We start from the raw sequence: 16,293 nt of genomic DNA, 5'->3' as shown, positions 1-16,293 counted from the left end.
AGTCCTAAACACTGGATCGCCAGGGAATTCCAAGACCCTTTTAAATAGGGTGATACTTGAGTAAAAATCTAAAGGAGCTGAAGGAGATCCCTGGGGGAAGTGCCTGGTAGGGAGAAGAAACAGTAACTGCAAAGGCCCTGAGGCAGAAATGTGCCTGGAGAGTTGAGCCTGACCCTCTCTGTTCCTCTGAAGTTACCACTCAGGGCCCCGGCCTCTGTGGTCACTCCTCATACATTCCTAAGGTCTTTCTGGTCGAAGGGAACTAACCCAGGCAGAACCTTCCAGGCTGACTGAGGGCCTGGAAAATATTTCTAGGCACAAGTGCTGGGAGGGCTCTGCGATTCAACTGCAGGTTTGAATAAGTCCTGAGGTTTTGCCAAGCTTTTAACAAATGCACAAGGAATTTGCAAGAATGCAACAAATTCATTCCTGGACCATGCTCCAGAGCTGCTTAATCAGAATCTCTGAGGTCTGTGCCAGGGAATGTGCATTTCCAAGAGCCTCTAGGCATGTGGGAGCATCTTTACCATATATTCCATCCCATATCGATTTCCATGATTTTTCTCTCGTATATCTTCTTCTAATTGACTAGAGTGGAGTCTGCCATCTTTCATCTTTCTCAGATGAATATTTTGAGTTTGTCTTGGGGCACCTTGTCAGTCATTTCCTGGCAGGGAAATGAGGCATTCTGTAGGTAGTCAGCGGGGCTGTTCTGCTCCCAGACAGAAGGGGCTGATCTGAAAAGAGGTGACATGGGGTGAGGGGAGATAGTTGGCATTTGCATGTCTTCTCCACACGCTCCATCCCCCCAGCCCCGTGCCCATGGGGAGTGCGGGGGGGTTTCTTAAGGATCTGATCCAGGTCAACACTGGGGCCACCGTCTGACCTTGTAGGGACTCAGGTGATGTTTGTAGAAGTAAAGAACACATGAATGAATAAACGCGAGTTTTGACAGGGAAGGACAGGAACAGTAAGGTTGTGGGCTTGTAAATACCCCTTCCCTAGCACGTGGGAGAATCTTCCATTCTTTCAGAAGTGTTCCTTCCACCGCACCTATCTCCCATCTCCACCCCCATCCCCAGAAGTGATGGTCCCCCTGCTTACTCTGTTTTCTCCTCCACAACAGAGAGAACTAGAGATTCGGGTGGGACGGGGGGACTAACCTCCAGGCTTCTCGTGGTTCAGCTCCATTACCCTCGCACGCCTGACCACCCCCTCCTCAACGCACCGAGCCTAGAGCTAAGGTCAGTAGGAAGGATTCTCGAGTCTGCTCCTTCCCCGCTGTAAGACTTGGAGCTACTTCTGTGAACACTGAGCCTGTTTCCCCATCCTGGAAACGGGGCTGGGGACCTCTAGGGGGCAGGTCGGGGAGGGCTCGCAGCGCTGCAGCGGGCTGTAATTGGCCGGGTGCTGCCAGCGCACCTCCCCCTCATCCTCGGGCGCCGCGCACGCCACGCCCCTCCCCAGCTCAGCCGTCAGAATGGCGTTGCCGTGGCGACGTTCATACACAGGCCGGGCGGGCGCGCGGGCTGCGGGCTGTCGCCTGGAGACTCCGCGGGAGGGCGGCAGGGCGGAGGTCAGGGCTTCTTGGCAGAGGACGAGGCGTGGGCTTCTTCCTCAGGCCAGGTGAGAGCGGCGCGCGAGGAGGCGGCGGGAGGAAACCTGGGCCGGAGGAGGCCAGCCCTGCGAGGTCAAGGGTGTTGGGATAGGCAGGGGACCCGGCGCCAGCCGAGTCCGAACTCTCTGATCCAGGCTCGGGTCGCCAGGAGCACCCCAGAAAAGGTGCCCCAACACCAGCCGTTCCTTCCTAAGTGCAGCCCCTACCTCGCCCCCCAAGGGAGGCGGCACGGGAGCTTTAAGCCTCTCCTGGGCACCAGCTCTTGGATGTCCTGTGGGTATAGCTGGGATTAAGAGAGGAACCCCTGTTTCCCCTGATTTATGGACAACACCCACCCAATGGTCAGAGACACACACACACACACACACCCGCCCCTTACCTGAACTCCCCTTCTTTAAGGAACTTTGAGGCCACTGTAAACCTCAAAAGAAAGTTTGCTCCTATAGCCCAATTCTGAGCCATCCAAAGTGGTCGGGGGAACGCAGATGACTGAAGCCCTTTTGCTCTTTCCTGTGGCTGGTGCTCCATGGCACTGAGTAAGAACGAATTCACAGAGCTCCACACATTCAAATTACTTTGACAGTGTTTTCACGCAAGGAAGTGATGCACAGGGCAAAATGAAGGTGGAGAAATATTGTCCAATCCAAAAGCTAAAGAGATAGAATTTAGGTTTTCCAAGGAGTCATCTAAGCTAGATACTGACAGGAAAAATGAAAGGTAGTTACTATCAAAGCTTCCTAGCCAGCTCGCTGTACTGACTTGCTTTGAGGTGCCCTTTGTATTTTCATTCACTCAGCAAGTGTTTCCCAAGCACCTACTATGTGTCAGGTTCTGCCCCCCCGCCGCCCCCTACCCTGGAGAAGGGGTAATGCACAGAACTGGCAGGAACTGCAAAGGGTCTGACATTTGACCCTGTTTGAAAGTTAGTAAGTTAGCCTGCCCAGCTTATAGTTCCTGGCAGAAGACAAGAGACTCCTGGGCCAGAAACAAAGAACTTGATGACTCACAGCACAGCCGACATAACAGGCAGCAGAGCTGCATATGCGCATTGGTTCCTGTTGCCCTGAAAGTCCCTCGGGGTGGTGCAGAGCAGCCAGTGTGGATGCTGTGCGCACAGTGGGTCTGTGTCCCAGGTAAGGAACTCCAAACTCAGGAAACTGCAATCTTTGAAAGGGGCTGCTAGCAAACCTGCCCAACTTTTGCCCCAGAAGGAGCCGTTATCTTTATTAGAAACATTACCTCTATCCTCCCAAGCTGTTTGCCATACAAGCATCCTCGGAAAGTGAGTGCAGGACAAAATCTTTCAATGCCTTTGCTCTGAAGATGGGTACAAACACAACATACCCATGAAGAATTGCTTCTGAACAAAATGAACACAGTTCTGGTTTTCCAGGAACATATATGTTAGTGAAAGAGAAACCAACAGCAAGCATAACTAAAGAAAGGAACAAGAACATGTCAGAGAATGATAAGTACAAGGAAGGAAACACAGCAGGGGAAAACTAGCAGGGGAATAACATGACTGAGGGTGCCTTTAGCCAGAGTGGTCAGGTGGTTGCCCCGAGTGGGGACGTCTGAGCAGAGAGAAGACCCCAGCCTTGGGGACGTCTGGGGTGAGAGCTAAAAAACAAATATGTGCATAATCCAAGTTTAAGTTTTAGATTAGTGGCGTTTCCTGTGGTTTTCCTGCAGAAGAGACATTTCTTGGAAGTTTCCATTTTAGGTTAATTAGACTTGAATGTGTTGCGTGCTAACATGGTCCTCTGCAATTGAAGATTAATAACTGAAGGCAGCAGAGCATGGTTCTTTGGGAAGAGGAAATGTCTTTTCCCCTGTATACATGACAGCGAACTTAATCGAATGTATTTCTCATTATCTGAAAGCATCAATATTTGTGGGACATCCACAGGCCTCAAAGTTTACAAATATAAACTATGCTGCTTATTTTTATTTCTCTTACCCCCAGGTAGGGTCTCGTCTTCCTTTCAGAGGATAGAATGCTGGTTTCAAGGACTTTCTTTTATTACATGTGCCAAGTGTCAGCAGACAGTGCAATTCCCCCACCCCTACTCTGCCCCACCAGCAGCAATGGAGGTTTGTACACTGGTTACATGCAAAGGCCCAGAGTTGTCACACACTTACTACTGTGTGACCTTAACTTCTCTGAGTCTCAGTTTCCTCATTTGTAAAGCGGGACAATACTGACACCTGCCTCGCAGGGTGGTTCTGAGGATGAAAAGAGGCCATGTGTGTAAAAGGATAGCCCAGTGCCTGGCACTTAGTAGGGATTCAGTGATGGAATGATGATGGAGATGTTGATGGAAAGCAGAGCCAGACAGGAGACCCTCTACGGTCAGACCTAGAGATTTTTGTTTTTATCCACAGTTTAACAACTTCACACTTCAGTGACCTTTCAGTTGAAAAGAGACTTTGGGGACTTTCCTGGTGGCTCAGCGGTTAAGAATCCACCTGCCAATGCAGGGGACACGGGTTCGAGCCCTGGTCCAGGAAGATCCCACATGCCTCGGAGCAACTAAGCCAGTGCACCACAACTACTGAGCCTGCACTCTAGAGCCAGCGAGCCACAACTAGGGCCCTAGTGCCGCAACTACTGAGCCCACGTGCTTCAACTACTGAAGCCTGCACACCAGGAGCCCATGCTCCACAACAGGAGAAGCCACCACAATGAGAAGCCTGCGCACTGTGAGGAAGAGTAGCCTCCGCTCGCCGCAACTAGAGAAAGCCCGCATGCAGCAACGAAGACCCAACAGAGCCAAAAAAAAAAAAAAGGAAAAAAAAGAAAAGAGGCTATCTTTGACATGGCACTGAGATGGATCAGAATTCAAATATCATGTGAATTATCATCAATATCTTGGAACCAGCTGAAGTCACTGAAATTTTTATGTTTTAAAAAACATGTATATATGGGCTTCCCTGGTGGCACAGTGGTTGAGAGTCCGCCTGCCGATGCAGGGGACACGGGTTCGTGCCCCGGTCTTGGAGGATCCCACATGCTGCAGAGCGGCTGGGCCCGTGAGCCATGGCCTCTGAGCCTGTGCGTCCGGAGCCTGTGCTCCGCAACGGGAGAGGCCACAACAGTGAGAGGCATGCGTAACGCAAAAAAAAAAAATAATTAAAATAAATAAATAAAAAATAAAAAACATGTATAGGGCTTCCCTGGTGGCGCAGTGGTTGAGAATCTGCCTGCTAATACAGGGGACATGGGTTCGAGCCCTGGTCTGGGAAGATCCCACGTGCCGCGGAGCAGCTAGGCCCGCAAGCCACAACTACTGAGCCTGCGCATCTGGAGCCTGTGCTCCACAACATGAGAGGCCGCGATAGTGAGAGGCCCGTGCACCGTGATGAAGAGTGGCCCCCGCTTGCCACAACTAGAGAAAGCCCTCGCACAGGAACGAAGACCCAACACAGCCAAAAATAAATAAATAAAATTTAAAAACATGTATAGGGTTTACTTTGAAATGCATTAAAATATAAAATGTATAGATGGGTAGATATGTGATAAAGCAAATAGAACAAAATGTTGATTGTAGAATCTGAGTGGTGGTTCTATACAAGTTCACCATCCACTTCTTTCAACTTTTCTGTGTGTTTGACATTTTCCTAATAAAATGCCAGGAAAAGATACGTACAGAGTCTTGACCGTACAGCCAAGCTATAATCTTGATATTTTGTCTTTGGAAATCATTTTTTTTTTCAACCTAAATATATGAAGGAATGCAGTGACTTAAAAAGAAAGTATCTTCTAATGCCCATTTCCTTGATGACTGACTCTTCCACACTTTAAGAAGCTCTGTAGAAGTTGGAGTTTCTTGAGTCAAAGTTCAGAAGCCCAAGATTAATAACAGTCACAATCACAGTAGGACAAATGGGTGTTTAGTGTAGCAATCACCATTCTAGATGCTTCACATTTAATCCTCACAAAACTCTTTGGGATACAGAGTATCATTAGCCCCATTTTACAGATGAGGAAACAGAGGCATAGAGAGAGAATAAGTAACTCACTCAGAGTCACAGAGCTAGTAAGTGGTGGGTTAGTAACACTGAGTATTTGATTCTGTCAGATAACTAACCCCAAACTAAACTTAATGGGAGGTGGAGAGCGGTTATCAGTGGAATTCAGATTTGTTTGGTTTTTTTTTTTTTGCTATTGCTTGTTTGTGCTCTGAGTTACATAAAGGATGTCCTCTTGTGATCAGAAGCAAGCTCATCTATGCCGGCTATCACTGTTAAAAGGACAGTCTTAAAAATGTGCGGAATTATCATTGTGATCATTGTTAAATCCAGCTATCCACTCCTACCTCTGCTGACTTCTCCTGTGGACATTATGGTGTATTCCATTCATTCTAAATATGACATTGAATAATTAGAGGACTGTATTTTTCTAACAAAATTGTTTTCTGAAAACCTTTTATAGGGAAAGCAGAGAATATGAAAGCCTATCTAAAGAGTGCAGAAGGCTATTTTGTCCTGAATAAAAGCACTACGATTGGAAGGCATGAAAATTCAGACCTTGTTTTAGAGGTAAGACCTCTTCCTAGCCAGTCCCCGACCCTCCCTACCTCTCACACCACCAAAAGTCCTTACTGTTCTGTGGACTCCAGTCTCTTGTAAAGCACAGCCTCTGGCTAACAGTCCCAGCCTTCCTCGGTGTGCCACCAATAACCAATCCCGGCATGTGCTGGGTCTCCCTGGCACATGTGGTAAGAATGAGCACAGTGCAAAGTGCGATGGGCCCTGTGTCCTTTGCTGACTGTGTCTGCAGTGTCCCACCCTGATGGCGTGGTTTGGAAGGTGGGCTTAGAGCTGATGCTTGACCTTCACCTGCTCCGCGTGTGGCAGCCACGGCCACCTGAAGTGCCCAGCTTGAGCAATGGCCTCTCGCCCTTTCCAGAGCTTCTGGAGACTATGGGCCCCTCAGAGCCCTCCCCCGCCCACGTACCTCCAAGTAGTAAATCAGGGTAAGCCCTGGGCATGGCCTCAGTGCTCTCTCACTTCATTTCATTCCATTCTCTGAATTAGCTGTGGCTTGGTCCACAGTCCCAGCTCATTGACAGCCAAGGAAGTTGGAAGAAATTGTAAGTAAGGAATTATAAAAACAGTGGCTTTGAGCCTTTTAACATTTTGAAAGGGATTAAAATATTGAAGCAGAAAGAGAAATGCAATGGAATCCCTTTAGGACTGTGAAAGGCAGACCACTCTCAGACTTCACTCAACAGAGTTTTTTAAACTTTATTTTGAAATAATTATAGATGCACAAATGGTAGAGAGAATGGCACGAAGCATGTGTGGAGTCCTGTGCCATTTTACCACGTGTGGATTTGGGTGTGGCCCTCAGGATATAGGAGTATTCCATCATCAGAGATGTCCCTTGAGATGCTCCTTTTATAGTCACAATTCCTCCTCCCACCATCGTCCCCACGCTCCGAAAACCACTAATCTGTTCTCCGTCTCTATAATTTTCATCATTTATCTATGACCTTTGCGATTGATTTTTTTTTTTTTTTTTTTTAGTCATTGTAATGCCCTTGACATCCATTTAGGTTATTAGCTTGTTCTTTTATTGCTGAGTAATAGTCCACGGTATGGACGTATCACCTATGTTTAACCATTCACTTTTTGAAGGACATTTTGTTTCCATTTGGGGCTATTACAAATAAATGTACCATAAACATTTGTGTACAGGTTTTTGTGTGAACATAAGTTTTTATTTCTCTGTGATAAATGCTCAGGAGTATGATTGCATGGATTAACATATGTGTTTATATAGATTCGGTTTGTAAAGAAACTGCCAGGCTTATCCAGCGTGGCTGTACCATTTTTCATTTCCACCAGCAATGTGTGAGATACATCCTCACCAGCAATTAGCCTAAACACTGTTTTTCATTTTAGCTGTTTTAGTAAGTGTGTAGTGGTATCTCATCATAGTCTTAACTTGCATTTCCCAAATCGATAGTGATGTTAAATGTCTTTTCATGTACGTGTTTGCCTTCTGCATATCCTCTTCAGTGAAATATCTCTTCATATCTTTTAAGTATTTCTAATCGAATTGTTAATTTTTTTACCATTGAGTTTTGAGAATTCTTTCTGTATTTTAGATATGAGTCCCTTGTCAGATAGATGGTTTGCAAATATTTTCTCCCATCCGTAGCTTGTCTTTTCATTCTCTTAGCAGAGTATTTCACAGAGCAAAAGCTTTAACTTTTGATGAAGTCCAGGTAGTTATTTTTTCTTTTATAGATCATGCTTTTAGTGTCATGTCTAAGAACATGCCACAAGGTCCCTGACCCTGAGGATTTTCTCTTATGTTTTCTTCTAAGTGTTTTATACTTTTATGTTTAAATCTATGAACCATTTTGGGTTCACTGTCGTTTATGATGTGAGATTTAGGTCAAAGTTCATTTTTCTTGCATGTGGATATTTAGTTGTTCCAGAACCATTTGTTGAAAAGACTATCCTTTCTCCATTGAATTGCTTTTGCAAGTTTGTCAAAAATAATCTGGCCATACTTTCTATGGGGGCTACTTCTTAGTTCCCTATTATGTTTCATGGATCTATTTGTCATAATGGATCTACCATTATGAGATAGCCTTGATTACTGTCGCTATGTAACTCTTAAATCAGGTAGTGTGATTCCTCCCACTTTTCTTTAAAAAAAATTTTTAACCTATTCTAGTTCCTTTGCCTTTCCATTTACATTTTAGTGTAAGCCTGTCTGTATATACAAAATATCATGCTGTAATTTTGATTGGAATTGTGTTTAATCCTATATAACAATGTGAGAATAATTGATATACTCCTACATTGTCTTCCAATTCATGATCATGGTATATTTCTCCATTTATTCAGTGTCTCTCATGAGTGTTTTGTAGTTTTCAGCATACGAGTCCTGAACATGTTTTGTTAGATTTACACTTAAGTATATCTCTCTTTTTTTTTTTTGAGTGATTGTAAATGGTATTATATTTTTAATTTTGGTGTCCACATGTTCATTGACAGTATATAGAAATACAGTTGATTTTTGTATGCTTCTTGGTATCTTGGAACCTTAACTGCACTTTCTTATATAAGGGCTTTTGTAGATTTCTTGGGATTTTATACATAAACAATCATGTCATCTGCAAATAAGAACAATTTTATTTCTCCTTTCAGAAAAGGAGATGTGAATGTCTTGAATCTTCTTTTCCTTGCTTTATTTCCCTGGTTAAGACTTCCAGGACTCTGCTGAACAAGAGCAGTGTATAAATCCTTATATTCACTTGTTCCTGACCTTAGGGGAAAAAAGTCAGTCTTTAACCGTTAAGTACGAGGTTAGCTGTAGGGTATTTATACATGTTCTTACCAAGTGAGAAATTTCCCCCTTTATTCCTAGTTTTCTGAGAATGTTTATTGTAAACGCAACAGATTTAAAGATAACTCCATGAACGTCCCCGTGAGATTCTCCTCCATGATATGGTCTCCCTTCAAGGACACAGAACATCTGTTCAGTGTGCAAAGTGGGAGGAAAAAGAAGAAGAAGAAGAACTGTAGTTTCTTCTTTATCCTAACAAGGCATAGATTTGGGGTAGTTTTATTTCCTGTCTGGCTAAAGTAGAGACAGAGATCTCTGTTTTGAACCGGACTATGATATTAGAAAACTGTAGTAATTTTTAAAAGCACAGGCTTTGGAGATAGACAGAGCTGGGTTTGAATCTCATTAGGCTACTTTGTGGCTGAGTGACTTCAACCAAATTACTTAATCACTCTGAGCTCCTTTTCCCTGTCTGTAAACCTCTTACCTCACAGGGTTATTCTGAGGATTAAGTGAGAAATGCATATAAAGAGCCTGGCATGTGGTGCTCAGTGAATGACACAATGATCATTATTATGGTCTCCTAAAACAGAGACTGAGAAGAATCCTCAGAGGTGCACAGGGTTGAGATGAGGATCCACTGACATTAATAAGCCATTTGGAAAAGGGAACTAATGAGGACAGTTATTAACTAGACAGAAGTTGAGTTGCGTTCATTGTATATAAATAATTCACTGCTTACTGCTCCTCGGACTTAGCTTAAGAAATACGTCACTAGGCTTCCCTGGTGGCGAAGTGGTTGAGATTCCGCCTGCCGATGCAAGGGACACGGGTTCGTGCCCGTTCCGGGAATATCCCACATGCCGCGGAGCGGCTGGGCCCGTGAGCCATGGCCGCTGAGCCAGCGTGTCCGGAGCCTGAGCTCTGCAACGGGAGAGGCCACAACAGTGAGAGGCCCGCGTACCGAAAAAAAAAAAAAAAAAAAAAAAAAAAATTCAGGGATTTATATTACTAAAAAGTCATCATTGCATTTACCCAGAGGTTACATCTAGCAAATAAAAAAGATTGTTTTATTTGCTTGGATCAATCCTAAAGAATAGGCAGTCATGCTTCTAAAGATTTCTACTCATCAGCAAGGCTGACATGTTGTTTTGACTATTGGTATCGTAGTATTTCGACATCATTTACTCTTTCCGATAATGGAAGGTAGTTACATGCTTCTTGTTTTTAAAAATTGGGAGAAAGGAAAATATAAGGAAGAAAATAAAAGTCACTTGTAATCATTTGGCTCAGGGAAATATCAATATTGATATTTGCAGGGTTTTACCTTCCAGACTTTTTTCTATATCCTGTAAGGAGTTTGGTTCCCTAAGGCAATAGGAAGCCTGTTTATAGCCAGGCTAGTGAGAACTGTTTATAGTCAACAGTGATAACTGTTGCTATCACTCATTCATTGCCCAGTATTTACCCAGAGCCTCAGCACCGAGCCAAGTCTAGGGGTACAGTGATGGCAGAACTGGACATGGTCCCTGACATCAGGAAGCTGCCAGGAGAGAGAGAGATAAGTCAAATGATCCCACAAAGGTGTGACTAATTCCATTCCAACATTGGGGCTGTAAAGGAAAGGAATATGGAAGACAAGGAGGACTTAACTAGACAATAGGAGAAGGGAATGGCATGTGCAAGGGCCCTGAGGTGGAAGAGCATATTGTGAACCCAAGGGACTGAGAGAAAACCAGGGCGTCCAGAAGTCAGAGTGGGAAGGAGGAGGGCTAAGGGACAAGTCGGCCTCCTTCATGTCACCATAAGGGTTTGGATCTTTATCTGAAAAGCAGTGGGAAGAAGGCTTGAAGGATTGTAAACAAGGGGGAGACCTGCCAGTGAACATCCCAGCTGCTGTGTGCAGGCGAGCCATCAGGAGCTCTATTCACAATCTCCCCTCTCCCATTTTACATGGCTCAAAAGCCTCAGCCTTGCTCATTTCACAGCTAAACCTTGCAAGTTATAATTTATATGATTTGTTGTGCCTTGTAAACTGTAATCTTTAGAGTTGGATGTGGCTGTTATTTAAACTCTGCTGAGAAAGGGACTCAGTTCTTCCAGAATGAAGAAACACCAAAGCCAGTGGTTGTTGGATTTTCCGTATGTTTAAGAGTGGTTGTTCAACATGAACTCCTAGGCATTCTGACCCAGTGGGTTTGGGGTAAGGCCCAGGAATCTTCACATTTATATGCTCCCCAGGTTCAGGTGGGGGGAATGGAGTCCCCTGGAGTTGGCTCCAGGACCACACTTTGAGAACCCCACCATCAGTGCTCCCTCCCTCTCCGTTCTTGATCAGCAGAACTCCTGCTTGTGTGTGTGTGTGTGTGTGTGTGTGTGTGTGTGTGTGTGTGTGTATTCTTTCAATAAACTTTGTTTTGAGGAAAAGAGAAGCGAAGGGTAAACAATGAAGGGCTGACTGACCCTACCCCTCCCCAGGGACTCCCTCAGTCCCACCCTGGGGAAGTCCCAGGATCCCTAGAAGACTGAGCTCTAGGACAGCCCAAGTCAGCGCAGGGCTGCAGCTACGAGGGTGGAGATGGAAGAGAAAAAGAAAGAACAGACATGACAGGGGGATGAAATGCTGGTGCCCACCCCTCACCCTCGGTGATCAGTGTCCTGCCAGCCATCTCCTTTCTCATGGGTGGAGCCATCTCTCCAGCCTGTGTCAGCCCTTCTAGCGTGGGATCTGAGGGTCGTGAAGCCAGACTGATCTCATACACACACCCCAGATCCCATCCAGCCAGATGACTCTCGTCCCTTTTCCTGGCCCCTGCCAGTTCTGGGCTCCCTCTCAGAAAAGAACCAGAGCCTACACCATAATCTTGTTTATTATTATTAAACAAGGCTGCTGGGATTCTCCTATTATTTGCATCATTTCACGGACGTGCAGGTATGTCTGCTCTGTCAAAGGACACATACAGCTGTAACTCTGATGGGCATGGCCAAATTGCCCACCAGAGGTTTCCGGATGTGGTGTCCTGCCAGCAGTGGACGCCCGTCTCCCACTCCCTCCCCAGCCTAGGGTGCTGACCCCCCATTGGATCTTCACTGATCTACGGGGTGAAGTATGGTACCTGTGTCATTTTAATTCACATTTCTGTTATTCTAAGCGAACACCTGCATTTTGAGACAGAAGGTGACAGGTGGACTCTCTGTGGGGAAATCCACGGAATGAAACAGGCCTGGGAGGGTGCACTTGCTGGCTCCCCATCTGCATCGCGCTTGTCCTCCTGCCTGGGTCGTGCTCCCATCCTCCCCCCTCACCCCCACCTCACCCTTGGCTTCTCCCCAAGTGCTCCTTGCTCTGGGGGTTCACCTGTTTGGTCTCACCAGTCCTCAGGGAATGTTTTGTCCCCTGTTTGGGAACTGGCAGCTGGTTTCATTGGTCAGTACCCACCACAGCAATTGATGGGACTAGTTTCTCACCAGCAGATGGAGGGCTTCCAAGAGGAAAATGTTCAGAGGAAAGGGCTAGATCGTGATCTCATTTTTCTCATTTTTTTTTATTGTGGTAAGATATGCATAACATAAAATTTACCATCTTAACCACTTTTATTAAGTGTGCAGTGCAGTGGCATTAAATATATTCACACTGTTGTGCAGCCATCACCCCCATCCATCTCCAGAACTCTTTGAATCTTGCAGAACTGAAACTGCACCCATGAAACAACAACTCCCCTTGTCCCCCCATCCCAGCCCCCAGCAACCACCGTTCTGCTTTCTGTCTCTATGACCTTGGCTACTCTGGGTATCTCATATAAGTAGAATCATAACAGTATTTGTCTTTTCATGACTGGCTTCTTTCACTGAGTATAATATGCTTTCACTGAGTATAATGTCCATGTTCATCCATGCTGTAGCATGTGTCCGAATTTCCTTCCTTTTTTAAGGCTGAATAATATTCCATTGTGTGGATTCACCACATTTTGTTTATTCATTCATCTACTGATGGACACTTGGGTTGTTTCCATCTTTTGGCTGTTGCAAACAATGCTATGAACATGGGTGTATAAATATCTCTTCAAGGCCCTGCTTTCAGTTCTTTGGGATATATACCCAAAAGTAGACTTGCTGGATCATATGATAATTTTATTTTTAATTGTTTGAGGAACTGCCATGCTGTTTTCCATAGTGGCTGCACCAAGTTACATTCTCACAACAGGGCACAAGGGTTCCACTTGCCCTGCGTCCTCACCAACACTTGTTATTTCCTTTTTTTTTTTTTTTTTTTTTTTTTTGCAGTACGCAGGCCTCTCACTGTTGTGGCCTCTCCCGTTGCGGAGCCCAGGCTCCGGACGTGCAGGCTCAGCGGCCATGGCTCACGGGCCCAGCCGCTCCGCGGCATGTGGGATCCTCCCAGACCGGGGCACGAACCCGTGTCCCCTGCATCGGCAGGCAGACTCCCAACCACTGCACCACCAGGGAAGCCCTTCCCTTTTTTTTTTTTTTTATAGTAGCCATTCTGATGGATGTGAGATGAAAGAAATTTTCGATCATAATCTTTTGAATAGCATACATAATACAAATAGCTACAGCATACATTTATGGACTACTTACTGTATCTCACATGGCTTTATACATCATCTATGTATGTTCTGTATATATATTTACAGAATTATATCCTCAAAACAAATCCTGTGAAGGTGAGAACTACTATTATCATTATTATCCTCATTTGATGACATGGACATGGGACTCAGAAAGGTTAAGGAACTGGCCCAAATCACACAGCTAGACGGGGGAGGTGAGGCTGAGTTTCAGACTGAGCTGACTCAAGCTTCTAAAAACAGAAGCTTCACTTTTTGAGTGTAAATTTAGCTTTGGGAACATCTAATATCTAAATTGGAAATTCTCAGTTAACTGAGATAACAAGAGAATTGAGTAAGCTAGGGAAATTCCACCCTGTGGAATCCAGAATGGGGGTTGTCAGTGAAATGTGAGATCAATGTTCTCCTGATCCTCATTCATGCAACAGACTGAGGTGGCGCCATCTAGGGGGCGATTTGGGTAAAGAGGAAACGTTGACCTGGTGCTTTCCCAGGAAGAGGAGCATTGGGGCTGTTAAGTGGGGGCCCAGCAAGAAACACCACTTATCTCTCCAATCCAGCCAGAGTAAGTTCTCTGCTTATAAGGACTGGTGGAGTTCAATTAGTCCCACCTGGATAACCCAGGATAGTCTCCCACTTTTAAAAAAATTTTTAAAAAGTTTTTGGCTGGGTTTGGTCTCCGTTGCTGAGCACAGGCTTTCTCTAGTTGCAGCGAGTGAGGGTTACTCTTTGTTGCGGTGCACGGGCTTCTCATTGCAGTGGCTTTTCTTGTTGTAGAGCACGGGCTCTAGGCACGCAGATTCAGTAGTTGTGGCACGTGGGCTCAGTAGTTGTGGCTCGTGGGCTCTGGAGCGCAGGCTCAGTAGTTGTGGCACACGGGCTTCGTTGCTCCATGGCATGTGGGATCTTCCCGGACCAGGGCTCGAACCCGTGTCTCTTGCATTGGCAGGCGGATTCTTAACCACTGCAACACCAGGGAAGTCCTTAGTCTCCCTCTTTTAAGAGCACTGATTAGTAACCTTGACATCGGCACAGTCCCTTTGGCCACGTCATGGAGCATATTCCCAGGTTCTGGGGATCAGGGCATGGGCATCTTTGGGAGACCATTCTGCCCACCACATTAATACTACCACCTGACTGGACCGTTGCTTTGGGACTGGTCTGAGAGCTTTCTGGAAGAATCAGTAGGATCAATGCCACAGGCCACGGAGAAAGATGGCTGGATGAGCTGGCAGGTGATAATACCGTTACCAAGAGGGCAGGAAGCAGGACTGGTTGAGTGAGCACCTCAACATCCCGGAAGCAGCCAGGCAGTTTGGGGCCTGGAGATGAGCCAGGGGTTGGAAATACACACCTGCGAATCGACGGGGTGGCACAGTGGCCCCAGCCCATGGACAGAGTGCGGAGGAAACGGACATTTGAGGGGAGAGGAGCCCGGCGTGGAGACCTGGAAGCAGTCAGAGAGGTGAGGGAGCCAGAGAGCTGCTTCCAGGCTGAGGGTATTCATCACAGAGACAGCTTGCTTTGTGCCAGGTACTGTTCTTGGCACTTTCGAGTGTATTAACTCATTTCATCCTTAGGAGGTTAGTGTTGTTTGCCCCACTTTACAGATGAGGGCGTTGAGGCACAGATAGGCTGAGTATCCTGCCTGAGGTCACAGAGGGAGGCTGGGGCACTGGGCACCACGCTCGGGCAGTCTGATTTCAGGACCAGCCTCTCCTGAGGCCTTACCGGTCCACAGGGCTCTCCCGGGGAGACCGGGGAGGAAGGATCCAGCTGACGGGGAAGCAGAGGAGCTTCTTCTTTCCTTCCAATCCCAGACTCGTCGTCTCACCAGCGCCTGGCCGTTTCCTCATATCCTTATTCTTTTGAAAACCCCATTTTTTTTTTTTACTATTTCTGCACTACATCCCTTTCTGGAGGCAGTGGGGGGATGGGGCTGGGGGATGGGATAGCCTAGAACCAAAAGGTTAAAAGAAATAGATAAAACACACACACACACACACACAAACACACACACACAAGTTAATTTCAAAAATGTTATCCCACTCCTTTGAACATGTCACCAAGCAGTACCTTTTGTCAATCCTACGAAGCCCAGCTTATCAAACTCATTTTTGCTGCTCAGGGAGCAACCAAAGAGAAGCAAAGAACCGTGCCCCAGGCTGCACAGCTGGAAGGTAGCAGAGGTGGGACTTGAACTCAAGGCTTTCTAACTCCAGAGCCCATCCTCTTGCTCATAACAGAGAACATTTCCCATTTGCCCTATGTTCTCTTCTAAGTGCTTTTGTATGTATTATATCATTTATACATCACCAGTAGCTTATAAGACTGTCCTTTTGTTACCTTACAGATGAGGAAGCTGAGGTATCACTTGCCCAAGGTCACCCTGCTAGGAAGTAGGAGAGCTGGACTCGAGCCCAGTCTAATAACCACCACGTTGCCCTGCTCCCCCAACCCCTGAACCACCAGGCCACGTGCCTCTCTCTGACAACTGTGTCACATGTCACAGGGAGGCCGAGAGCCCGAGGAGGCCCCCGAGGGCAATGGCAGTGGGTTGAGGACCCAGCGGGAGAGGAACCTCTTGAAGCCATTTGACAATAAAGGAAAGGAAGGGGGAAGAGGCGGTGTTTCCAGGCCGAGGGGGTGGTGAGCATGTTCACAGGTTAGACGGAAGTTACACTGTCAAGGTGAGGATGCAGAAGAGGAGATGGTTGAGGAGAGGGACCAGACCAGGGTGGGATGAAGGCAGGACCACCCGGAGGCCCTTGGCAGCT

At 46.3% G+C, this 16,293-nt stretch overlaps 1 protein-coding gene across 1 annotated transcript in view; it reads left to right on the top strand.

Annotated features, from left to right (window-relative positions):
- Positions 1–6,067: 6,067 nt before the first annotated feature.
- LOC309808836 (forkhead-associated domain-containing protein 1-like) overlaps positions 6,068–16,293 on the top strand; it is a gene marked incomplete at both ends in the record, with an annotated part of 87,951 nt that continues 77,725 nt past the window's right edge. The window contains one exon of the mRNA XM_082629409.1: positions 6,068–6,160. Coding sequence (XP_082485535.1) covers positions 6,068–6,160 — 93 coding nt within the window. The remainder of the gene's footprint in view (positions 6,161–16,293) is intronic.

This window comes from Mesoplodon mirus (genome assembly GCF_964341445.2).
Source record: "Mesoplodon mirus genome assembly, chromosome: 7".
NCBI classification, from domain to species: domain Eukaryota; kingdom Metazoa; phylum Chordata; class Mammalia; order Artiodactyla; family Ziphiidae; genus Mesoplodon; species Mesoplodon mirus.
The sequence above is the reverse complement of the archived record's forward strand: the minus strand, read 5'-3'. Positions and strand labels throughout refer to the sequence as shown.